The 26,003-nt window shown below is 56.4% G+C and overlaps 1 protein-coding gene across 1 annotated transcript in view; it reads right to left on the bottom strand.

The window, feature by feature from the left end:
• Positions 1-25,243, bottom strand: part of Umodl1 (uromodulin like 1) — a 33,266-nt gene extending 8,023 nt beyond the window's left edge. Inside the window, exons 1-14 of the mRNA XM_042687206.1 lie at positions 25,168-25,243; positions 21,764-22,006; positions 16,452-16,616; positions 16,390-16,397; positions 14,857-14,967; positions 13,928-14,114; positions 12,480-12,620; positions 11,310-11,364; positions 9,948-10,081; positions 7,611-8,195; positions 6,243-6,500; positions 4,149-4,261; positions 2,563-2,776; positions 1,544-1,681 (exon numbers count right to left, since the gene is read on the bottom strand). Coding sequence (XP_042543140.1) covers positions 1,544-1,681; positions 2,563-2,776; positions 4,149-4,261; positions 6,243-6,500; positions 7,611-8,195; positions 9,948-10,081; positions 11,310-11,364; positions 12,480-12,620; positions 13,928-14,114; positions 14,857-14,967; positions 16,390-16,397; positions 16,452-16,616; positions 21,764-22,006; positions 25,168-25,243 — 2,428 coding nt within the window. The remainder of the gene's footprint in view (positions 1-1,543; positions 1,682-2,562; positions 2,777-4,148; positions 4,262-6,242; positions 6,501-7,610; positions 8,196-9,947; positions 10,082-11,309; positions 11,365-12,479; positions 12,621-13,927; positions 14,115-14,856; positions 14,968-16,389; positions 16,398-16,451; positions 16,617-21,763; positions 22,007-25,167) is intronic.
• Between the last annotated feature and the right edge of the window lie 760 nt (positions 25,244-26,003).

Raw genomic sequence — 26,003 nt, 5'->3', positions numbered from 1 at the left:
CTGGGGCGGGGCTGGGGCGGGGCTCGGGGCGGGGCTGGGGTGGGGCTGGGGCGGGGCTCGGGGTGGGGATGGGGGTGGGGCTGGGGCGGGGCTCGGGGTGGGGCTGGAGCGGGGCTCGGGGCGGGGCTGGGGCGGGGCTCGGGGCGGGGCTGGGGCGGGGCTGGGGCGGGGTTGGGGGTGGGGCTGGGGGCGGGCCCGGGGATGGGGCTCGGGGCTGGGGCGGGGCTGGGCTGAGGCTGGGCTGGGGCGGGGCTGGGGCGGGGCCCGGGATGGGGCTCGGGGCTGGGGCGGGGCTGGGCTGGGGCGGGGCTGGGGCTGGACTCGAGGCGGGGCTGGGGCGGGGCCGGGGCGGGGCTCGGGGCAGGGCTCGGGGCGGGGCTGGGGCGGGGCCGGGGCGGGGCTGGGGCCGGGGCTGGGGTGGGGCTCGGGATGGAGCTGGGGCGGGGCTGGGGGCGGGGCTGGGGGCGGGGCGGGGGCGGGGCTGGGGCGGGGCGGTGCGGGAGCGGGGCCCGGGGTGGGGCTTGGGGCTGGGGCGGGGCTGGGCTGGGGCGGGGCTGGGGCGGGGCTCGGGGCGGGGCTGGAGTGGGTCAGGGCAGCCTCTGGAGAGGCCCCAGCTGGAGAGGCCCTCCATGCTGGGGGCAGACACGGACTGCTCACTTGAGCCCTATTACACACATGCTGCCAACTGCCGTGGGTCCACACCGGCTGGGCTGTGCCAGGCTTGTGGGTGGCCAATCACCAGTCCCCAGGACCAGTCTCTAAGCTGGGGCCCTGAGAAGGCCTCTCAGCACTCCTGGGGTCTCACACCTGCCCTGGCTTCCCGCCTGCCTCAACACTGGCCCCATCTCGGCCTCTACAAGTCCAGGGGCCTCTACTGAGGCTTCAGACTGTCCTCAGAGGCCCCTCAGGTCACCAGGATGCAGCTCCCAGGCCCAGCTCAGCCCCCCCAGCCCTGGGGCTCACCTCCCTTCACCCCCCCCACTCCTCCCCTCCTCCGCCATCTTATGTCTCAGGCTCTCCACCATCTTGCCCAAATCTCCCAGGCAGACTGTCTGTGGGGACCCCCCCACAGGAGCTCGCTCTCATTCCAGTCCTCACCCCCAACCACCCTACCAGGTGCTGCCCTCACTAACCCTGACGGCCAGTCCCCAAACACCTCGTCCAGGAAGCCGTCTGTGACCACGCTCACCCTGACACCACTTGATCCTGGTGCCTCCTGCTTCCCCCGCACGGCCACACACAGCGACCCCCGTGCAATCTACCATCTCTCACTCCAACGTATGTGGGAGACGAGGGAGGGCCGTGGACACTAAGCCAGAAGCACACAGTACCGATGCGCACACACACATGAAAGCATCGCAGGTGTACTCCAGCACACGTGCACACCGCCTACCCGTGCATTTACCCGTGTGTATGTGTTCACGTATACACATACAGGAAACTTATCCAGGACAAAGATATGCTGATTTCATTTCGACAAAAGTCTGTAAGAGATCAGATTATGGGCCAGTATTACAGAAAAGGATTATGAGACTGTTCCTACCTTCACAGGGTCTTCCGGAAAATTCCACGTGGAAGTTGGAGGCTCCTCCTGCACAGCTGCAGGCGAAAGACCCGAGGGTGTTGTGGCAGGCCGTCCCCGGCACACAGTCGTGCTCCATGCTTGCACACTCGTCGTAATCTGTGCAGCGCGTAGAAGACAGAGCCTTGCGTTCCCTCATGGGCAGGGCCTACAACTCGACCGCAGCCATTTCTGACACTTTGCTCTTAAAGCAGCACTGGGGGTGAATACCTTCCATAAACTGTGCTCCAAACAGGTCCACTTTCTCAGACCCAAAATGGACAGATCCTTTGGAAAGTGTTGACATGGCCTGCTAAGCCAGTTTCCAGGGGAAGTGAGCAAATTCTATCTCCTGCCCTCCCCGTACTTGTCATCTTTTACATATTTAGTTAGGGTAGCCATTCCTCATCAAAGCAGTGAAAATAAACTTTCTGTTTTTGTTTGTAATGGTGCTTTAATTTTGCTTGACACAAAAGACTTCTATTTCTATGTAGGTAAGTACTTCAGCTTTTTTCTAGAAATCTGACTTTCCTTGGGAAATCCTTCTCATCCCCTCCCCCCAAAAGAAAACACTAACCCCTCATTATAAAATCCCCATTTTTATATGTGTAATGATAAGCCATTTGCCATTTATTTTAAAACATGAGATGACAAATGAATCTAATGGCCTTTTCCTCCCAGCCTTTCTCTTCTACTGCTTGTCAGGCTCTGGGAAGCCATGCCTGGGCAAGTCAGCTGCCCAGGGTACACAGAGTGACCAGGGAGGGGTGGATGGGGGGCGTCCACCCGAAGGGGGTCTCCATCCCCTAAACCCTAACAGCAACCACAGTAGCCAAAGGACAGAGCGGAGGGCTCCGTTGGTGCCACCTCTTCTCCAGTGATCCCGGGGACAACCCCTGCGCGAGGCCCTGGGACACCTTCCAGAACCACAGCGGCTGAGCCCTTGCTGCCACTGCTCCCGGAGCTGGGGGAGGTGGCCCTCAGGCCCGGCCTCCACGTACCCTGTATGAAGGTGTCGCCTCTCACCACCTCCAGCCGAGACCCGTTGTGAAGGGCACTGAGGAACGCAGCGGACACCTCCCGGATGTCCACGTCTGCGATTACGAGCAGGGTGAAGTCCACCACCACGCTGCCATTGGTGATGCTGGTGACGTTCAGTCGAATCCCGCCGGCGTCCATGTGCTGGCGCAACATGGCTGGCAAGGGCTCCCGCACCTAAGAGCCACGGAGCACCCAAGAGCCTGCGTCCATCTGCCAAGCCCAGGAGTGTTCCACGGAGGCCTGGCAGTGTCTGCAGTGCTGGCAAGGGGGCTGTCCCCCGTCCCCTGTCCCCAGACCTCCTGTCACCATACCCTGCCGAGGAAGCAGCCTGTCCCCGTATCCCTGTCCTCCACTTCCTGTCCCTGGACACCCTGTCCCTGGGTCCCTGCTCCTGTAACCCGTGTCTCTATTCACGTCCCCAGCAGACAGTTGCAGACATGTTTGTGGATTGAGCGGGACCCCATCTCACCAGGCCAAGAACAACGGGTTCACAAAGGAATCAGAGCCTACCTACCTCTCTCAGCTCTGCGCTATGGAAGGTATCAAGGGGAGGAAGACCACCTTTCCCCTTTGTTTTTTCTAGAACCATCCTTTGCTCCTGCAGTGCAGAACATTTCCTTTCCATCCCCCCTCTGTGCCTGGCCCCGGGCTGCTTCCTCTGTGAGCCTCTCCCGCATCCCTGTCAGCACAGGCAGCCCCAGCCTCTGAGAAGACTTGCTTTCATCCCACCCCTTCGGATACATCCTATGCTACATTATTCCATTCCAGCCCATGAGCGTCAGAATGCCCACAAAGACACAGGACCTCACTAGCAGCACGTGTCATTCCCTGTGACGGAACAAAATTTCACTGTGTGCACATTAAGCAGATGGGCACCTACGCTGATTCCCTGGTTTGGCTGTTGTGAAGAACACTGTTATATGTCGCCGGATCTTTGCTGTGTGCTGGCTTCCATTCCTTTGGATATATGCCTGGAAGAAGCACGGCAGGGTCCTATGATAGCTCTATTTTCAGGCTCTTGATGAGCCTCCCTACTGACTTCCATAGTGGCTACGCTAATTTACATCTCCACCACAGTGTGTGGAGGGGGAGGGCTTCCTCCCTCTGCACGCTTGCTGGCCATCTGTCATTTCTTTTTTTAATGACAACCATTCTGATTGCAGCGATATGGAATTTCAATGTTGTTTTGATTTATACTTCTTTATAGCTAAGGATTTGTATTTCTACTTGTGAGCGGTTTGGTTCATTGGCCTACTTGTTGATGCACTGTGTGTCCTTTGGGTGGTTAATTCTCTAAGTGTTTTGTGTGTTCTGGATGTCCCCCCTTGGCTGGCTCTCTCTGTGATGTGTTGGCATGCAGGGGAAAGGTGAGTCTGCCATCTCAGGTGTATCTGTGCTGCTCCTGTCCTGTTGGACCTCAGTCTCGGCCACCACAGGGTGGCCACAGGACCTGCAAGTCTAATTCTTGGTCGGATGCATCAAGGATTCCAACTTCCCTCCAGCCTCTATGTCCACACAGGAGCCGAGGACCGAGGGCCCCACTCACCGTGCTGAGGAAGCGCCCCAGGAAGTCCCGGTGCTCCTGGCTGCTTGTGTTGCCGAGGGCCTCAGAGTAGCTGACGTTTGCTATCCTGACTTTGCCACGGAGTTTCTGGGCCGCTGCAGGGTGGAGAACACGCCATGTGTCAGGCCCCCACCCACACGGGCTACCTTTCCATCTGATGACCGACCGTACCTCCATGCTGGAGACAGAGCGGCAGGAGGAGGCTGACCTGCCCTCCAGAAAGAGGGATGGAGGACTGCTGTCCATAGACACGTGCACCAGGCTCCAGAGGACGTGTGACAGACTGAACACAGCGGGAAACGCTTCTGGGGGCTCCAGAGCCATCTCGGCACTGTGTTCTTTCCCTGTCCCCGCTCCGGGGGCATTCCCTGGGCACAGGTGTTCAGGCGAGAGACTCGCAAGCCAGACAGCTTTGAAGGAGAAGGGACATGTATAAAATAATTGGCCGAGAGCCACAGGTGAGCGAGCTGCGCCTGACAGCCCGGGACGCTGCCAGACCTCTGCTCTGAGCCTGCGCCAGGACAGGACACAAGGGCGTGTTCAGCCAGCCCCCACAGCCCTGCCTCTGAGTGTGCAAGGCCATTTCTTCTGCATCTTGTCTTCTGCAGGGCTTCTAGGACTTCATGGCATGAGAACACAGCTCAGGAACCACCCAAGCAACCGGCTCCGTCCTCATTCAGTCCTCCCTGAGTGTGTGTGTGTGTTTGCACGCGTACCCGAGAGAGAGAGAGAGAGAAAGAGAGAGAGCCCTGCCTTGTGCCAGAAGCCTCCGGCCAGTGAAGGAGACAGGCAGTGTTTGCCTCTTAGGGATTTCACGTTCATCTCTCAAGAGCTTCTCACAGAGCCTTAAATAAACCCCACAGCCCCCTGCTACTGCTTCCTGCAGAAACCCCGAACTCCCTGTCCTAGGGGGATTGCTGCTATCATCGCGTCTGAGAGCTGGGCAGGGTGGCAGGGGAACCATCGGAGGCAGAAGGGGTACACAAGTGAGAGCGGCCGCGGGCCCGCGCCTGCGCACAGGACGGTGTCCCACGCAGCGCATCCTTCGCACCAGGGAAGCCCTGCTTTGGCTGGGACGCTGAGGCCACCTGCCAGACCATCCTGCCTCACCCGTCTCCCTCTTCACCGGACGGTGGTGAGCTCACACAGTTAGCATCATCGCATCCTGTCTTGTTCTCTAATTCTCCAGGTCACCGCCAGCTAGTTCTTTGAAGTTCACTCTATACACAGGAGTTCTAAGCTGTTCTTGCCATCTCTGGTGGGCCCGTGTAAGCATCCCCCATAGGACTGTGTCCCCCAGCATTACCAGCATTTGGGCCCCTCCCCAAGAAGCGAGGACTAGCGCTGGATACACAGGTGGCAGAGACAGAGCAGTCAGAAGGGATTCGTCGGCTGGCTCGTTTGTTTTTGTGCCAGTACTGGCACCTGAACTCAGGGTCTGGGTGCTGTCCTTGAGCTTTTTCGCTCAGGGCGGGCTCTCGACACTTGGGTCACAGCTCTATTTCCAGTTTTGTGCTGGTTACTTGGAAATAAAGCGTCTGATGAACTCTTCTTCCCTGCGCTGGCTTCAGATCTCTATCCTCAGATCTCAGCCCCTTGAGTAGCTAGGATTACAGGCAAGAGCCACCAACACCTGCCAAGGAAAGGTTTGTCTTTTTTTTCTTTTTCTTCGTAAAATCTAACTCTGTGTGAGTATTGACAAGGACTGTCTCTACCAGGCTTCAGTCCTCCCTCATTTCAACCACCACCCCCGAAGGCCTGGCCCACCTCTGCAGTTAGACCGCCCGCAGGCATCCAACGCCTTGCTCTACTTCCTGAGAGCAAGGAAGGTCAGAGGGAGAGGATGCAGCTTATCTGTCTTTTTTGTGCTGTGTACCCGGGACTCAGGTGAGTGGTGCTCCAGCCCTGCTCAGCGTCAGCCCCACTCTATTCCCGGAACCACAAGTCCTGCTGGTTGGGTGCAAAAGTTTCCACACCAAGAGGACAGTGGAAAGTCAGTGAGCCACAGGTCCCCTGTTCCTTCCCTTTCTTCCTCCCCTGAAGAACAAGATAAGGCATGTTCCAGAAGCTTCTCACCTGTCCTCACTTTCAGGTCTGTTCTGGCACCTTCCTTCCCACAGGCCTTGGCTGTGATCTGGACCAGGTGCAGGACCCCAGGCTCCAGCCTCGACAGCGCCACACTGGTGTTCTGCGTGTCCACACGCACCGCGGGGCCCTGAGCAGGGACCAGGCTGAGGTGGAAGGTGGGGAGCGGGGCTGGATCTGCTGCCCACTGCAAGTGGAAGCCAGTGCTGCTCACGTTGGAAACCGTGACCCTTCTGATGGAGCCGGGACCTGGGGAACGGAGCCAAAAGGCTGAAATTAACATCAGTGCAGCTGCTCTGGGCAAAAGGAAGAGAACCCTGCCACTTCCTCAAATCAAATGCCCCACGTGGGGCAGGAGAGGCTGGGGGACACCAGCCGGGGAAAGACGGGGTGCCTCCGTGATGGTGGCCGCGTCAGGACCTCCACTCTGGCTTCCTGGGACAGTACCCCAGGACTCCATTGCTCGGATGACAAGAAACACTTCCCCGTTGTGTTTGTGTCTGCCCGTGATGTAAACTCATTCTTGATCCCAGGAAGCCACCTCCGTGGCACTGCTGACTTGAGAGCCACTCCGATATGGAGGTTCTGGCTCCTTATGGGACAGTCCTGGCCTCTGTGCCTGGACGGTTGGACCCCAGACTGTCCAGTGGCACAAGAAAAGCCATGGAAGGGTACCCCAGCAGCCCCATCTTTGAAACCCAGTGCTGCAAGTCCACAGGGAGGCACCAGAGAGGCCTCTGGGTGACGGCCGGAGTCCCAGACGGTTCCTGGACATAGCAGCGACTCGTCCCTGGGGTGTCCCCAGGGCTTGGGCTGGCTGAGCCTCTGGACCCAGTGTGGGTCCTTGGGGAGCGGCGTGGTCACGGGGTGCAGACGGCTGGAGGGCAGGGAGCTGCCGAGCAGGGGGGCTGGGCGGGGCGGTAGACAGCTGGGGTGGCAAAGCAACTCAGGGTACAGACAGCTGCGGTGCAGGACGGGTGGAATTAGACAGCTGGGAGCAGAGAACTGGGGTTTGGAGCAGCCTGTGGTGAAGAGCACTGGAGCGGGAGGGGGACACTGTACTGCAGGACGGCTGGGGTCCCCAATCTCCACAGGGTGGCCCGAATGCCCCATGGCACACGCACGCCCCCTAGGCTCCTTCCCCATCGGGCTCGCGCTACAGCTGCGACACACAGGGGTCCCCAGGAAGCGGGAGGAGCGGGCAGGCGGTGAGGGGCTATGTCTGAAGCCACCAGGGACCACACAGCTCTGCAGCTGCCCCCGAGCCGCAGCCTCTGAGGTCACCGCTCTGCGCGGGGCCCCCGGGGTTCCCAGTGGCTCTCAGCGGGGGGCAGGGGGGACATTCCCGGCATGACTCACCACAGGCAGGGTGCTGCAGGGGCACGGGGGTGGGGGCCGAGGGCAGGCTCGGGCCGGGGGCAGGCTCAGGCTCCTTGGTCTGCAGGGTTGCGGCGTTCACGGGAGTCTCCCGAGGAGGGAGGCCGGTATGCCACACAACATGGCCTGAGGCATCCTTGGTAGTGGGAGGGGAGGGCAGCTCCATGGTGGCGTCTCCCAGGAGCTGTCCTGGGGCCTCCGGGGTGCTGGGCTTGGTCCCGTGGAGGGAGCCACGGGGAGGTGCTGGAGCCTCGGCGGCAGCGGTGCTGAGCCCCACTCTGGTGCTCCCAGGGCCTGTCTCCCAGCTTGGAGCCATGCTAGGTGCCTCTTCTTCTGCACCCAGTCCTGTGCTGTTCCTGTCATGACTTCCCAGGTCACCAGCACCTCTCCTGGATGGGGGCCCTGGCGTCTGGGCCTGGCTTGTTGCTGGGGTGCCCTGCGGGGTCCAGGGGCTGGGTGACAATGTGAGGCTCTCTGGGCTGGGCACCGCTGTTCCACTGTCTAGAGCTGGGACAGTGACCCCTGCTACTGTCGACAGCCCACTTCCTGTGGAGTTCACCACATCCCCTGCAAGATACAGCCATGGTCAGATGCCACACATGCCAGGCCCACCAGACTCCACACAGGCATGCACGGGGACTTCCTGCATCCCTGGAGACCAAGACCAATGGAGCACAGGGCTCTCAAAGGGGTGAAATGCACCCTTGTCTGCAGGCTCCTGGAAGTCCAGAGATCAAGGGCAGGCTGACACCTTAAGAGCCCAGGGATGCTGCACACTAGGGCTCAGAATGTTGAGCATTCAAGGCCTCAAATAATCCATGGAGGCTTTGGGAGATGAGTAAGTTCTCCATGCTTATGCTCAGTGGGCGACCAGGGACCCGGGCTAATTGCTCTAATTAGCTTGCTGGACATCAGGTGGATAGGAAAGCAATGTGAGACATGACATGGGATACCAGGAAATGGGGTAGCTGGCTGTTCATTAGGTAATGAATAGCTATCCTCCCCAGAACTAGGTCCCCTTGCTTCTCCCAGCTATTCAGGCCTCAGCTAGAGAGCATGAACAGACACCTGACCTCCTCTGCCCATGCCTATGTCCAGGCAGACATGGCTAATCAATCACAGCATCTAGCCTTCAGGTAGCTTGTTTTCTGATCTGCAACTCTGCATTCAGTGGCCCCAGTCTATCAATCAAAAGCCTTGGTGACTCACACCTGTAACCCTGGCTACTGGGGAGGCTGAGATCTAAGAATTGTGGTTCGAAGACAGACTGGCAGGAAAAGTCCATTCAATTCTTATCTCTAATACACTACTTTAAAAAGCAGGAAGTGGACCAAGTGGTTGAGCACTAGCCTTGAGCAAAATAGCTTAGGGACAGGGCCCAGGCCCGGAGTTCAAGCCTCAGGATTGGCATACAAAAAAAAAGAAAAGAAAAGAGAAAAGATACCAGGTCCACAGTTCCTGTCTTAGTTGACCCACAGCGGGGTATGGTAGTATGCACCTGTCATCCCAGCTGGCACCATGGCCCTACCAGTCCATAAGGTCAAGAAACTTCCCCTTGTGAACAGAAAAGCTGGTGGGTTCCGGCTGTAAATGGAGATCATGAGGGAAAGATCCAGTCTTTCTAAACGCTGGCCACCTTCCTGGAATAGTATTTCTTAGGGATATGGAATTGTGCAAGAATCTAGCCACCCTGTGTGTCATTAATTGGGTGACTAATTTCTCAAGAAAAAGATCTGAAATCTGTGCAGTATTTTCCAAGGACTTGTACCTCTAAGTCATCCAACAGATTGCTCATTTATATTAGTTTCTAAATTTAAAACACATGCAAGTTCCCTTAGCAATAATGCAATTGGAATTTGCTTTGCATTTCAGATCTGGAAACTGCCTTCTGGGCCAAGCCATTAGAAGTGCATTGGGGCTGCATGGTGCCCCTGCCTGTGTCGGCCGTCTGTCCACATCCTGATGTGCGTCTCTGCTGTCTGTCCACGGTCCTGCTGTGCATCTCCAGAAGCGTGGCACAAAGCAAAAACTCTCATTTTCCTAACAGGATGTTGGAAGCCACCTACACAGCTGCATGGAGGAACTCAGGGAGGGCATTACATCATTGCTGTGGAAGACGTTTGTATTCGAGCCACTGAGAATCGTCCTTAGGAGGACCTGGGTGCTTCTCGGAAGCCTCGTGTGACAGGCACAAAGGCCAGAGGAAAAACAACAGGATCCAAATTACATCTACAGCTGGACCTGAACCAGGCAAAACGCAGCCTGGACTAAGGGAGAGCCAGGGAAGCACGCCGCGGCGGCTTCCTGGGCCAAGCTGACCAGGGGACTGGATGTCCTTCACTGCTGCGTCCACGTCCTTCCGTGACAAATCAGGGGACGGCTCCCTGGCTAAACGTAGGAAGCCGGGTCTGCCACCCAGCCTGTACTGGAGAGGAGACACGGATCCATCAGTCCTGTTCCCGCATAATACAGCAACCCGTGAGGGAGGGGGTAGTGCACACTGCTTGCTGGTTGTCAGGGAAACTGTCAGCTTGGTGAGTCTTCCAAGCCCCTGGCAGCTTACACCCAGGTACACTGCTCCGTGGCTGCCTGTGGAGGTCTCTGGTGGGGCTAGTTCATGCCCTGCCCAGCACCCCTGCCTGCTCCCAGACCCGTGATGCCCTGCTGTGCCTCTGTCCCTTCCACCTGCCTCAGACCGAGAGGAACAGAGGTCAAATGGCTGCTACATGACATAGCAGCAGACCTCAAATGGGCCAGTGTGGGCCTCCCACAGAGAATGGCACCCAGCCCTGCAACTCCAGCCCAGCAACTCAGCTGCATCTCTGTGCCCTAACCTAGGACTCGGCCTCGAGGTCACCATGTGGCTGAGGCAGCCGGCAGGGACTCAACAGTGCCAATGTTGTCCAGCCCAGGGTGCTGATCCTGAACCCTACCTCCATCAGCTCCCCACAACTGGGCTGAGAGACAGGACTAAGGCTTTCAGGAAAGGTGAAGATTAGGGCCAGGCACTCAGTGGGTATCCTTTTGTTAGTGTGGAGGAAGACAGGGAAGGTAGTGTCTCGGCCCTAAATCTCTGATCTGCTCCCCACCCAGCCCCAGAGTGCACCTGAGAGATGGATTTCAATCCCAGCCTGGCCCAATCCCAGCGTGGACCAATCCCAGTGTGAACCAATGCCAGCCTGGTCTAATCCCAGCCTGGTTCAATCCCAGTGTGGACCAATCCTAGCCTGGACTAATCCCAGAGTGGACCAGTCCCAGCCTGTACCAATCCCAGAGTAGACCAATCCCAGCCTGGTCCAATCCCAGCTGTCCAATCACAGTGTGGACCGATCCCAGTGTGGACCAATCCCAGCCTGGTCCAATCCCAGCCTAGACCAATCCCAGCCTGGTTCAGTCCCAGCCTGGACCAATCCCAGCCTAGACCAATCCCAGCCTGGTCCAGTCCCAGCGTGGACCAATCCCAGCCTGGTCCAATCTCAGCCTGAACCAATCCCAGCCTGGTCCAATCCCAGTGTGGATCAATCCCAGAGTGGACCAATCCCAGCTTGGACGAATCCCAGCCTGGTCCAATCCCAGCCTGGACCAATCCCAGTGTGGACCAATCCCAACCTGGACATGAGGGATTAGAAAGGGAGAAGGTGATGAGGAAGGGTGGCGGCTAAAGGTGGTGCCACCTGGCACCATTGGGACCACAGGAGCATGGCAGCATGGCTCCTGGGGATGCTGGGAGCTGACCCTGTAGAGAACAGGGCTGAGAGTCCCAGGAATGAATCCCCAAGTCCCCAGGGAGAAGCAAAGTGCCAAATCCATGGAGGGGAGCTGGTGACCCCCGCACAGAGGACCCCGTGTGTCAAACACGAGTGTGCTCGCTCTGCTGTCGATGTTTTTATGCATCTGAAAACTTTCCATAAGTCTCCACCCACTTCACCAGGCACAACAAAAGAAAGGCTCTCCACTCCAGAAGTGATGACCTACCACAGGAAATCCAGACCTCCAGGAGCTCACCCAGCCAGGGGGAGAGGCTCCCAGCAAGTTACAAAGGGCGAGAGAGAGAGAGAGAGAGAGAGAGAGAGAGAGAGAGAGAGAGAGAGAGAGACTTCCAGAATGCAAAGGAAATAATCGGAGTGCTGTCATAGCTAACTGGTGGTCCTAATTCAAATTTAAATTCCAAAGAACTTCAGAGCCTGAGTGTGGTGGCTCACACCTGTAATCCCAGCTACTCCAGAGGTAAAGATGGTAAGAACTATGACTTGAGGCTGGGCTAGGGGAAAAAGTTAATGACATCCTATCTCGACCAACAAGCCAGGCTTGGTGGAGTGTGTTGGTAATCCTTACTTATGCGGAGGTCTAGGTAAGAGGGTCCAGATCTGAGGATGGCCCTGGTCCAAAAGTAAGAGACCCTATTGGAAAAATAACTAAAAGAATGAGAAGAGGGCTGGTGATGTGTTTCAAATTGTAGAGAGCCTACCTAGTAATCATGAGGCTTAGAGTTTAAACCCCAGTGCTTCCAAAGCAGCAATAACAAATAACTTTAAGCATCATGCCAATGATGAGACATTTGATATTTGAACAGATTGGACCCTTGATCATATTAAGGAGTCCTTGCTTTGGTTACGGGAGAGAGAATGGTATGGCTGTGTTGTTCACGGTCTCTCAGACATGCTCTGTAATAGTTACAGTGAAAAGACAGTCATGTGGGGAAAAATGAAGGAATGGTCCATGGGCTAGGCAGCCTGAAAAGTCTTCACCCCACACAAACACCCCCCCATCATCCGGGGGCACGTAGGGAGCTTCACCCCACACAAACACCCGCCCCATCATCCGGGGGTATGTAGGGAGCTGCAGCATTACCGCTGTCCGTGTGGTTCGGCCTCTGCGGAGACGAGGTTGACGACTCCTGAGCACGGACACACAGGTGGGAGCCCTCCATGTTTTGACACAGCTCGGCCTCAGAGCAGGTGTGGAGTTCATTGTACAAGCATTCATTCACATCTGGGGAGAGAGCAGCAGGAATCCCTCAACCACGGGGCTGCACGCACAGCGGGCCGGCCACGTTCAGGGCGGGGCCTGGGGCACTGGGGCTGGCCCCGATGGGAGTGACCAGGAAATGACAGGCCTGAACATAAGTCAATGAATGATAAGGGAGGAGCCGGAGCAGCAACCGCCCGCTATCCTCCAGTCCCACAGAGACCATCTCCTAGATGCTCTGGCCTTGGACAAGGCCTCTCTGTGCCCAAGATGGGGCAGGGCAAAGCCAGACCTCACAAGAACAAGCCCGTGTCATCCACCAAGTATCAGCCCCCTTCTCTTAGCCAGGAGGGATAGTTCTTCAATTACAGCTTTCCCACTGCCTGTGGGTGAGATTTAGTGAGACACCCAATAGTAGAATTGCCATGCAATGACAGCATCCAATCAGCTCTTTAGGCCTCCTCGAATCACCCAATCAGGTCTTTAGGTCTCCCGGAATCACCAATCAGGCCACCTCTAGTAACAACCCTGCTTAGCACCTCCCAGGGTGCCCCAGGGACCAGTGCCCCATGTGTCGGCACTTGCACAACCCAGCTTTGTTTTGGAGAACATCATGTGGGGGCTGCAGGGGGGGGTGCAGTCCCTGGAGCATTTCCTGAGCTCCAGGTCTGGGCATTACCACACACGACCTGCAGCAGCAGCATGGACAAAGCTCTATCCCTGATGGCAGGTGCTGCTGCCTCTGGCTTCATAGGCCCTAGACATTTGTTCTCATGCCAGCATGGCTGCCCCGTGCTACCACTGCAGCACCAAGCAGCTAACACAAAGACCGTGTGGCCCACACAGTCAAAGATTGACTATGTTGCCCCTTTCAAAACTAAAGCGTGCCAAATCCTGACATAGATCCAAAATACCAAACCACTTATTACTTCCAGAAACAAGGCCATATTCATGCACTTTAGCACGCTCAAGTTCAACTGTGCATGAGCGTGCAGGACCAGCCTCACAGGTGCAAAGATGTCTTTGCAAGCGTGGAAGGAAGCAAGAGGGAAACTTAGGAGCCCGGAGGACTGGGCTGTGGGGCATTCTTGTGTGCTCTGGTGTTCCCAGGGCAGTGACAGCGTTATAGCAGGAGAAGCCTACGAGGAGGATGGAAGCGTGTGAAAGGAAAGAACAAGATGGAGTAAAACAAGCCCTCAACCTTGGTGCTTGAGCTCAAGACAGGATAGCTGTCTCCCAGTCCTGACGGTTTGAACACACAGAAGCACCACGCGCACGCAGCTGGGCCCAGCCTGTGTCCACCTGGCCTCCGGTCCTCGGCCCACACCCACCTTGCACCTGGATGTTGATCACTTCATAGACCCGCTTCACCATGTCGTCCAACATGGCAGAAACATTGGCCACAGGCAACAGCTGGGGCAGGCCCAGCAGCAGCCACGACACCGTGGTGAACGTGTCCCCGCCAGCCGAGTGCAAATAGTGGACAGCAGGGTTCAGCGGCTGCAAGGCACTGGTGACCTGTGAAGGCAGAGTCAGGGCATCAGATGGTGGAAGGGCGCCCCCTGTAGACGCACAGGGATCTGAGGCCAGAGAAAGAAACGGTATACCCTCTCTCTCTGTGTCTCTCTGTGTCTCCCTCTCCCTCTCCCTCTCCCTCCCTCCCTCTCTCTCTCCCCCCCCTCCCTCTTTAAAGACTGAGGGGATTTGGGTGTTTGAAGATGTTCAGTTTAAATGGCTGTGACCTGTCCAAGAGCCTGGGGCCTCCACCAAGGTGGCTCTGCTCCCAGGGGACAGAGGCAGTGTCTAGAAATGCAATGGGTTGTCGCAGCTGGGGCATGCTCCCGGCCTGGGCTTCCTACATGCTCTGGGAGTGGACAGAGGCAGAGATCTGGGCTGCAGGCCTGGTGCTGTGCCACCCACGGTGCAGGCTCCCTAAAGTGGGAAGCAGGACGTCAGGGATTGGGGATGAGAAGCGGCTGGCAGAGCCGGCCCCGCTGGTCCTCCCTCTTGTCTAAGCAACAGATCATCCAAGATGATCCAGGGTCACCTGCCTCATGCCATGCCAGGGACACCTGAGCAAACACGTGCACATCGTCGGAGACGTGCTACAGTCCTGTGCGTCTGACTACGTGTTGCAGACTGCTCTTGCAATGAGTAATTCAAGCGTGGCTCCGGTCGGGACGACTCATGAATGCCTCCACTTCCTGTCCCCACCCTCGGCCCCTCACAACCTGTCCGGAGACCACAGGCTACATCTCACTAAGGAGTAGAGGAGGCGTGTGTGGTTCCGGAACCCAGGGTCCACTTGCTGCAGGTCCTTGAAGTCCATTTTCACCAGCACTGTGATGTTGTACCAGCTCACCAGGCTCCTCTTGGCAGCAGCACTGGCACCTGGAGGATGGATGCTGGTAAGTTACCATCGGGACAGAACAGGGCCTCCGGGAGCCACAGGACAGCAGGCCGGGAAGGCAGGAGGCCTCACATCTGCGTGCACCTCCGCCCATGAAACACAGGCCCTGGGTAGCTTCCTACAGTCTTCTTCCTTCTCTCCTTCCTGATGACCACAGAGACTGGTCAAAGGCCTCAGAGCCAGTGCAGAGGCCATCCCCCAGAGAGATGCACTTAAGGTACAGGTGCACCTTCAACCCACATTAGGATGCAATGTTACATTGAGACACAAAACTGTTAAGCCAGGCAGGCACCGGTGGCTCACGCCTGTAATCCTAGCTACTTGGGAGGCTGAGATCTAAAAATAGTGGTTCAAAACTAGCCCAAGCAGGAAAGTCTCTGACACTCTCTAATCTCCAATTAGCCAGCAAAAGTGGAAGTGGAGGTGTGGCTCATGTGGTAGAACGTCAGCCTTGAGAGAAAAAGTAAACCAAGAGTGCCTTGAGTTAAGCTGTATAGTGGCACATACACAGACCAAAGTTTTTAAAAAACCTATTATGTACTATATTTATTTATACTATTAGTATCAACTAGTTTAATATGTAATTGTTTATGTTGCATAATAGAATATTGTTTATATCACATGTACTATATTAACACTATACTTAATACTTGGTATTGCAATATTAAAATACTTGATGCTGTTGATAACTTTAGGACTATATAACTCCATGCGAGTATGATGCTGTATTGAATGTGATATGTATATGAATGTTGGCTTTATGTACTTCCCTAGCCCTGAATACTGCTTCATCTCTGCTTCCAGAAAAGCATCTGATCAGATGGAGCTTTGCAGCCCAGCAGACATGCATGGCAGGTGTCTGGTGTTCACCCATGGGGCTCTGAAAGAAAGTAGTCAGGCACTGAGATACCCTTTGTGTTTTTTGTCTGTCAGTTATGGGGCTTGAACTCTGGGCCTGGGCGCTGTCAGCTCTTCAGATCAAGGCGATCACTCTACCACTTAAGCCACAGTGCCACACTCCGGTTTTCTGGTGTCTCATTGGAGATAAAAAAGTCTCATGGACTTTCCTGCTGGGCTGGCTTTGAACTGTGATCCTCAGATCTCAGCCTCCTGAATAGCTGGGATTACAGGCGTGAGCCACGGGCACCCAACTAGGCTCTGGCATGTCTTGGGGGCAGTCAGCTACACATCCCTCAGGAGACAGCTCGGATGAGCTCACTTGCAGCTCCTAGAGCTCCTGTAGACCTGCAAGGGTCGGTCTGCCTGCCAAGAGCATTTCCCGCTCCAGGCCCCCTGAATGAGCCTTAGTCTCCGGAAGATCTTGGGGCCAGATCTGAGAAGAACAAGCCCTGTTCTGCACCCCGCTGCAGGCTCCCCAGTGACTGGGGGTGCTGCCCCTCCCCCCAGGCCCTGGCTCCCAGAGACCCTCCTCCATGCAGCCCTACCTTGGGGCACAGGGGCTGTGCAGCGGTGGCCCGCTGGCCAGGGGCAGCATTTCTGGAGTCCAGGGCAGTCTGTGTCCCAGCTGCACCACCGCGGGGTGGGCAGCTCTGGCTCCGAGGCCGGGCAGCTCCCAGGTCTGGATGCAAACTCCCTGGACCTATTCAGGGCTGGGGAAAGAGACAGTGAAGGAGGCTGAAGAAGGTGTGTACATGAGCTGGGCAAGCATCCGCTGCATTTGCCCTACCCGCCCTTGCTTCCGACCCTTTCTGCTACGGCGGTGTCACTGCAGCCCCCCCTGCCCCAGGAGTCCAGGTACAGGGCTCCTCCACGCTGCTTCGTCCTGACAGCTCACTCACACATACATGAGGTATAAGCCAGGCAGGATACTTGGAGCCTGGGTCCTAGCTGTGGTCATAGTTCTGCCTTTAGGAACTGGCTTCTAGTTGTGGACAACGTGGAAGGTCAGAGGGGTCAGACTCTCAGGGGAACGAGGCAAGCTGGGGTGAGTCAGTGTAGAATGCCCCGTGAAGGCCATTGTGCCTGGGCCACAGAGGCCTGGAGAAGCCCTGTGGACTTCAGCCCTGATGCTAGAGAAACAATGGAGCCCGTGGGCCTGGGTGGAGTGGAGTGGGGGACGGAGGTGCTGGGCACAGGGAGGCCCTTCCTGTGTGCAGAGGGGCCCAGGAGGCTCAGAGCAGTCCACTGGCAGAGGAACACTGCTGGCCCTCGTAGACCCTCAGACACTCTAACCAGCTTTGTGCCTCTCTCTCCTGTGACCTTCAGGCTGTCCTGAGCGCTTGAGCTGCCTGGGTCCTGGGAAAAGCTAAAAGTTCTAGAGTTTCACAAGTCACACACACCTGCACACACATACACACACCCCTCTACCACCCACACTCACATACATACATGCCCACACACACACACCCCTCTACCACCTGCACACGCACACACACGTGCACACATACACACACACCACTCCCTCCACCCCATCACCAAGAGTCCAGGGTGCCTAAGCTCAGAGCACAGACTGGATGTGGAGCCTCCCAGGGCTCGTGGCGGCTGGTGGACCTCCTGGGACAGCACAAGGGTGGAGTGGGCCCAGCGCCTGGAACAGCCTCACTCCCCAGAGTCCAGCAGAGTCCAGCTCGGCCTAGCAGGGTCTGGACACATGTCTGTTGCATGCAGTCAACAGACATGCATGCAGCACTGCACACACAGCCACAGGCTGCAGGCTCTGCGGCCATCAAGTCAGACCATGGAGCAATCACCACTGACATATCAGATGCTCTGGCAGATAGCTAAAAATGTCCAGGCAGGGACAAACATCCTCTTGTGTGACATCTGTCCTGGATAAGAGCTTGGAAATGCTAAGCATGGTTATTCTTAGGTGGCAGGCTTTATATGGTAGCGTTCCTCTGTGGTTCCTGGTGCCTCCAAATCGTCTGTATGGCTTGTCCGGGTCATTATTTTACATTTTAAATAAGTGAAGGCATGACTCATCCTTGCATTCCAAGGCCCAGCTCACAGAGTCGGACGAGGCAGGTCCACGGGAGACCTGCCCTGTGTATTCATGCCTCTCTCTCCCTCTCAGGATGACTGCCTGCTGAGTGGGAGAAGAAAGAAGGGAGACGTCTGGCATTTTGCTGCTGCTCAGGCCAAGACACCGAGTCTGTAACACCAGACGACTGTCACCCACATTCGGGCATCCCGGAGATGCACAGCCCCAGAGGAGGAGGCCATCCTGTCTTTTCGCTGTCCCCCTCCAGCCCTGCCCCTCGAGCTCTGCCCACTCAGCCTCGTTCTGAGCTGATTCCTTCCAGCTTCGGGCAGCCAGGCTGCTGTGCTGTGCTCATGTCCTTGGTGTAAAAAGCACCCCCCAGCACTTCCTAGCCACCGTGAGCTTTCTGTGAACACAGAGCTGGGAGGAGCTGGTGCTCACTCACCACCACCAGAAAAAAGGGTAGAAGTCGCAATGGCCCCTACAGCTCACGACATACCAAGTCCTGACTCTAGCAGGAACCTCCCCGAGGGAGGACCCCAGAGTTCAACGGTGTCCCCACATTATCCCCACTGCGCGCCTGCCTCCCTAGCAGCACGGGCAACCAACTCTCTAGCCTCTCCCAGGCGGTGTCCCACGGGAAGAGCTGGGGTGCTCCTGTCCCTGCTGAAAGGGACAGATGCCAGGGTGGGAGGGGATACCTTTAACCCAGATGTCAGGAAGTCCCAGGCGGTGCCCTGAAGGGCACAGAGCGGAACACAGAACAGACACCAACTGGCCAGCTGACTCGCCTGTTTGTACAGGTGATGGTGGGGTCCTTTGCCCTCCTGTTTATCAGGTCAACAGCTGTTTGATGGCTCAGACTAGCACTGCCCAGCCAGTTCTCTGTGCCTGGCCCTCAGAACTGAGCAGGGCAAAATGTCAGCCACACCATCCTGTGAAGCACCACCTTGGGCACCTGGGGGAAGGAACTCTCGGGAGGGTTCAGTGAGCCAAACAAGATGCCATCTGCAGCTTGGTGATGACCTGAGGCCCCGCGGGCTGTGGCTTCCTGGGGGAGCTGACTATAGGAAGTTCTAGCCTGCCATGCTCTGGTCCGGGCCATGGGATGGGGCATTCAGAGCTGTGCTTACATCTTCAGGGGCCTGGCTGACACGTAGTCCAAACCCTCCAACTTCCACCCACACGGGATGTGAGGTAAGACCTTTGACTGTCAGAGCTTGTTTGATATGGTACTGACTCAGAATGAGAAAGCACCATATACGGCGCCCCCCCCTACTCAAAAATACACACACACACACACACACACACACACACACTTCCCAGAGGTAATCATCATGATAGTCTCCTCCAAAGTTCAGTAGCCAAAGCTCTAAAAGCCCTGATCCCTGAAACTGAGCTCTGAATCCTGAGCCTAAATCCTGAGCCCTGAGCCTTGAAGTCTGAGCCTTGAGTGCTAAGCTTAACTCTGAGCCCTGAGCCAGCACCTGAGCCTATGCCATGAGCTTGAGCCTTGAACATTAGGCATGATTCTGGGTTCTGAGCTTGAGACCCGGGTCCTGAGCCTGAGCCTGAATCCCAAGCCCTGAGCCTGAGCCAGAGTAAGGATACCTGGGGCTGAGTGCTGAGCCCTGAACGTGGAGCCTGAGCCTGACATTTGAGCATATAAGCCTGAGCCTCAGTGCTGAAACTGAGCCCTGAGACATGTGCCTGAGCCGTGAGCCCTAAGACTGACTACTTAGCCATGAGCCCTGAGTTTGAGCCAAAGCTTGAGCCTGAGCCTTAAGCCTTGAGACCTGAGCCAGAGGGTGGATCCCTGAGACTGAGCACTGAGTACTGAGTGCTGAGTGCTGAGCCCTGAGCCTAAGTCTGAAATCTGAGCCCTGAGTTTGGGCCAAAGCCTGAGCCACAGCCCTGTGCCTTGAGCCTAAGCTCTGAACTCTAAGTCCTAGAGCCTGAGTGGTGACCTGATCCATGAACTTGAGCTCTGAGTTCTGAGCCTGAGCCTGATCCCTAAGTCCTGAGTCTGAGCCCAAATCTCTGAGGATGAGTTTGAACCCTGAGCCTGAGCCTGAGTGCTGAGGCCTAAGCTCTGAGCCCTGCTCTGACCCCAGGCCGCTCTGAGTGCGCCTCCTGTGACCAGGACAGCCCCCGCGGTCACCTTAGTAACCGCCCCCACCCCTATATCCTACACGGAAGCAGCTGCAAACTGCAGGTAGGAGACAGGAAGATACATTCAGGGACTTGTGCACAGAGATGGCGGGTTCAGAATTCAGAGCAGAACTGGAGCTGAAACAGTATGAGGGCACTGCAGCCTTTGGGAGGGAGGGGGGCACGGAAGTGAGGGAGGGAAGGGGCACGGAAGTGAGGGAGGGAGGGGGCACGGAAGTGAGGGAGGGAGGGGGGCACGGAAGTGAGGGAGGGAGGGGGCACGGAAGTGAGGGAGGGAGGGGGCACGGAAGTGAGGGAGGGAGGGGGCACGGAAGTGAGGGAGGGAGGGGGGCACGGAAGTGGGGGGACCAAGGGTGAACACATGCAGCGGTGGTCCTCACTGGACACTGTGGACCATGAGCTGTACAACTTGTGGGTGGGGGTGGGCGGGAAAAACTGGGAGAGAGAGAGGGGAGGGATGACATTATTACGTCCCTGGTCACCTCCGCACATCACCTTCATAACAACAATTCTAAAATTCTTAAAGGAAAATGGTGATTTTTTTCCAGCCATAAAGAAATTTGCAGGAAAATGGATGAACTGGAGATTGACATGTGGAGAGAGATACGCTTAGCTCAAAAAATCAAATATTACATGGGGTTCTTTTGCTCATCTATGGAATCTAGACCTAAAATAGATAGATAGACAGACAGACAGACAGACAGATAGATAGATAGCAGGTTTCTGATGGATGGATAGGTAGGTTACATACATGTATACACTTACAAATACAGAGAGAACATGCCAGCCACTTGGCACTGTCAGGGGACAGGAAAAGAGAGAGAGAGGATGGCAAAGAGCAAGTAACACCAGAATCCACGGCATCTGGGTGTGAAGAGGGCATCAGGAATCTCGAGAAAGCTTTTGAAAATGGGAGTTGGAGAATAGAAAGAGAGAGCAATAAAGGGAGTTAATCTGACTCAGCTCTAATGCATGCACATGTGACGTGCCAAACATGCCAATGGCAAAACCCCTGGGTACAATTAACATACACCTTTTAAAAAATGACACAAGGCCAAAACAAGCTCCGTGGGAGACGAGCAGGAGTGAGGAAGGTGGTGGAGATGTGACACAAACAGAACAATGAACCTGCGGAGCTGGCCTTCGGAAATGGGTGGAAGGTGAAGAGGGAGAGAGATAGGGGGGTGACAATTTAAAGGAAAAAGGAAGAACAGGCAAATGTCACTGTGCAGAAAGCTAGGCCTCTTGCCTTGCTTTAAATTAGACTCACAAGAACTTTTTAGTGTCACCCAAGCCCAAGCTCTGCTCCCCACGGTCTCAGGGTGGAGCCCCGGTGCCACATGGCTACAGGCGCCCAGAGACTCTCCACGTGCAGGCCCGGGTGAGACCCAGGGGCCCTGAAGCCAGGGCCCTGGCCCACACTTCAGCGTCACCCAGAATGTGTTAAGAAAGAGAATTCTAGAACTTCACACTGACCCTGGGAAATTGGAAACCTTGGGGTGGGCCAACAAGAAGCCTGCCAGATGGAGGCCGAACACCTGTGTTCTAGAAAGATCTGGCACATTCAGGCTGCTTGAACAGGGGCTGTCCCAACAACTGCTACCCCAGGAGCTGCCCTGTCCCACCCTGTGATCCTGGACTCACACAGGACGCAGTAGAGGCCGAACTGTTCGTGGCCCTCACAGCAATCGGTCACGTTCTTGGACTCGGGGACCTCCATGGCCAGGTACTGGGTCTGGTACACAGTCTTGGGGCACTGCCTCCAGGGGATCCAGCCACCGCAGGACGTGTAGATCACGCGGGACGTCTGCACCGCCTCCACCTTCTGTACCCTTCGCGTCACGTGGTAGTTGCAGAGCTGGTAGCTTAGCAAGGACAGGCCTTTCTCTAAGAGAAGGAGGAGGCAGGCGGGGAGGAAAACACCAAGGTCAGACCAGCAGGCAGAATCGGAAAGGTGAGCCACTGAGAGATCAACAGGAATGAGGCCTCTGCCCTTTGACAGGGTCTTGGAACTGACCCACTGTCCTAACTATGGATCTCTGACCCCACGTGTGCAGAGAACATCTGTGACTAATAACTCAGGAGTTAAAGAGCCAAACCCTACTGGCTCACGCCCGTAATCCTAGCCACTCAGGAGGCTGAGATCTGAGGTTCAAAGCCAGCCCAGGAAAGTCCATGAGACTCCTATCTCTAATTAACCACCACAAAGCGCCAGAAATGGAGGCATGATTCAAATGGTGGGTAGATCACCAGCTTTGAGCATAAAAAGCCAAGCCAGTTCAGTTCTCAGTTCCAGCACAAGATAAATAAATAAAATAATTAGCTAAAGAACAGATACAGAGTTGGCATCAAAGACCCAGAGATCAGACCCCAATTTCCCATGCTTCCCAGTCTGTAGAAAGATCCCACAGGCTTCAGCGTCTCCGGTCCTAGAACCTCAGTGGCAAATGAACATGCAGATTCTCCTTGACAAGTGCGTACTAGAGACCGCTGCAGGCCAGTAGGTGACAATGACAGCCATTGGGGAGGGAGAACAGAGTGGAAGACATATATTTAAGCTGCATTGTGTGCTTCGGCTCATGCTGAGGGAAGACAAGTCACCATTGCCATGGGTGGGATTGCCCCGTGGACGGGGTGGGGGCGGGGAGGGGGAGGGCTGTCTCAGCAGCCTGGCCCTGAGCACAGTACGCGCTGCCAGCTCTTCTCTTTGTCCTGCCCTGCCCCCTATGGAGCCCCTGTCACCTCCTGCTCAGGACGTGATCCCAACCACAGAGGTGAGGTGAGGGCCCAGGGTGGCCCTGAGTCAGGAGGCCTGTGCTCAGGGACAAGGGAAATTTGGACCTGGCCCCGTGAACACACACACACACACACAGATAAAAGCAGACAGTAGGGCGATTCCTCTATCAGCCAAGAAAGGCCAAAGATTGCCAAAAGTGACCAAGCTGGAACTGGGCCTGGAACTGGGCTTTCTCTCCAGCCTCAACACCCGGGTCTTGCGCTCAGGCCTGAGTGTGAAATGTCTCCTGTTTAACGCTATCTGGTGCCTCCAGCATCTCTTGGCTGGGCTTCCAGGGCTTGGGCAGGGTCCAGGGGTCCCCTCTAAGCCTCTCAATAGAGGATGGACAAGCGGCTTCATATGACAGCGTCTCTAGATACCCAGCCCCCTTCCCATGGACCCCCCTCCCCTGGAGGCAGCTGCATTCCAGCCACCCCATGGGGTCAGCCTGGCCTGGCCTGGCCTGACAGGGCTGGGGAAGGGGGGACCTCTTGCTGGTCTTCAGCAAAGACCTCACAGTATTCCCTGGAGAGGAACACGTGGCAGAGGTGTTCAGAAGGCCAGGACCAGGATGTGACTTGGATGAAGAGCTGTAGAAAATGCCAGAAGAAAGAGTGTGAGATTCGTTCTGTGGTCATGTGGAGCAAGACAAATGTCCACAAGAAGCTAGTGAGGCAGAGGCGGGTCAGAGCTGTCCAACTTAACCTCACATGAGCAGTCAGCCATGCCTCGAAGGCCACAGTGCCTGGTCTCTAGAGACACCTGGCTCTCTCTGATCATTACAGGGCCTGGAGCAGAGCCTCCTCCTTACACCCACATGGGAACATACACACACACACACACACACACACCCCTCCAGGGAAGCCCGGCAGGTGTTTGTCTTGTTTTGTTTTCACCCGCTATAGAGGCTACCATGGCAGCCCCAAGCCTGGCTTCTTGACAGAGCCAGAGTGGAACCTTCTAGCAGGTTCTGCCAGTCAACAACTCCTTGCGGTGCCATCACTTGTCCCACGGGGCCTGGAGTCCAGTCCGAGGTGGGAAGACAACATGCTGGAGAGCTCAGGATGCTGAGTTCAGATCCAGCCATATTTGCACCCACTTCACAACACACACCCCCAAGACCCCGGGGCCTCTGCTCCCCTCCACAGAGCTTCCCTTGTGGAGAAGAGCTACAGGCCTCCCCAGCCCAGATGCCCCTAGGGACACATGTGCACCTCAACCTTGCCATTTATAAAATAGGCACTATGCTCTGTGGTCATAGAAGGAGCAAGCAAAGTCCTGGGTGTGGGGCCAGCGCTGGGCACCGGAGAGGACTTGAGACAGGAGTCTGAGCTCCACCACTCTTCTGTACCCTGGTCCACGAAAGGGACCACAATCCCCGCAGTGTCCCCACCTGCCCCGCACCTGAGCTGCATGAGTCACACACCTAACTCCAAAGCCACATCATCATCATCATCATCATCATCCCTCAAAGTAAAATCAACTCTAGATGAAAAAAATCACAGACTTGTTTTTTTTTTTTAATGAAGGTAATTACAGGAATAGAATATCTCTTTAAACTCTCCATTGAATACTACAGCTCTGAAGAGGAAAATTGAAGGTTTGCCACTTGGATTCCTTGGAATCCGGAGCCTCAGAAATCCAGTGGCTTGTTGGTTTCGTTGTGAGGCTCACACAGGCTGGGCAGACACTGAGCCCCTGAACTGCATCCAGCCCCCATACTGTGGTTTCCACGGCAACCTTGCCAACCACACACTTCCTGACAACGCACTCCTGACACCCAACACTTGGGACAGTGCACTCAATGCCCCTCACCGCCCCCGGAGGGATTTGGCCAGGGGTGGACCCACCACTCTGCCGCCCTGTCCTCATCTGTAAGCCAGGGCCTCGGGGCACCGAGAGGTAAGAGATCTTATTCCGGGTCGCTAGGGACTGGCTGTTCTCAGTGTGGTCCTCAGGCCTGCCATCTTCCAGCCATCTGCAGAAAGGCAGAAGAGCTCCTGGCCGCACCCCAACACAGCCCCTGGCCCTCTGCAACTGAACCCACAGACCCCCTTCTGCTCCCGGTTCACGCGCATGCTGGAGGAGTGCTCTTCCCTGTTCTGCCCACCTCCACAGCGACGGCGGCGGCGGCTAGCCCTGAGAAGGCGCCCCTCTCAGAGCATCTGTGTCCTGGCCTGCCCTGAGCCCAAGAGGTCCCATCCTCATGAGACCCATTCCCAGGGAACCCTCCACCCGACCCCCACTGCAGCCTGGGTCCCAGGCCCCTCACCTGTGAAGCTGCTCCCCTGGCTCAGGCCAAGGGTGCCAGCCCAAGCCAGCAGGGCCAGCCCCAGGGTCGTAGGCATCATCCGGTAGGAGCAGTGGGCAGTGCAGGACTCAGGGCCTTCCCCACAGCAGTCTGGAGCCTGAGCAGGGACACAAAAGGGTCCTGAGCCACCCCAGGCTGCAGAAAGGGCCCTTCTGTCCCCGAGATGGCTGGCGGCAGCAATGGCTTCAGAGAGCGCGCTGATGCGAGGAGTCCCTTATGCCCGCTCATTAACGCCTGCCACCGCCGCGGCAGCCTCCCTGGAGGCACCTGCATCTCACGGCCTATTCTTGCCGCAGGCAGATGGCATCTTTTAGGAAAGGCGAGCAGACAACAGCCCCAGCCACATCACCGTGAAGCATCTCATTGTTGCGCAGAAAACGCATTTCAGACCTCTATCTGACTCCACCGAGTACAAAGTATTCTCTTACCCTGTCATTCCCAACTGGCAAGAGAAGACAGAGTCCAATCAAAGTAGTACATCAGGCTCAGAGAAGCGCCTTCACACAGCATGACAATGCCACTTGGAAGGCACCAACGTGTCCCCCGGCCCAGCGCCAGCCCCTCCTCCTGGGTTGGCAGGAGCTGTGTTCAGAGGGAGACTTCCACTAACCTAATATAATACCGGGATGTATATCGGGGGTTGGGAGCATCGCCCAGGGCAACATGCTCACCATTGGAGCTGTTTGGGCAGCACCAAGCGAAGTCCAACAACAACTCCCAAGTCCAAAGGTACAGAGACGTCGGGGCTGCGAGGCTGTGTGCAGGACTCTTTGGGAAGGGGGTTTGAGGTAGGACTC

The sequence above is a fragment of the Dipodomys spectabilis genome, unplaced genomic scaffold (assembly GCF_019054845.1).
Source record: "Dipodomys spectabilis isolate Male_0828 unplaced genomic scaffold, ASM1905484v1 ptg000107l, whole genome shotgun sequence".
NCBI classification, from domain to species: domain Eukaryota; kingdom Metazoa; phylum Chordata; class Mammalia; order Rodentia; family Heteromyidae; genus Dipodomys; species Dipodomys spectabilis.
Note: the sequence above shows the minus strand (reverse complement) of the source record. Positions and strands in the feature narration are given on the sequence as shown.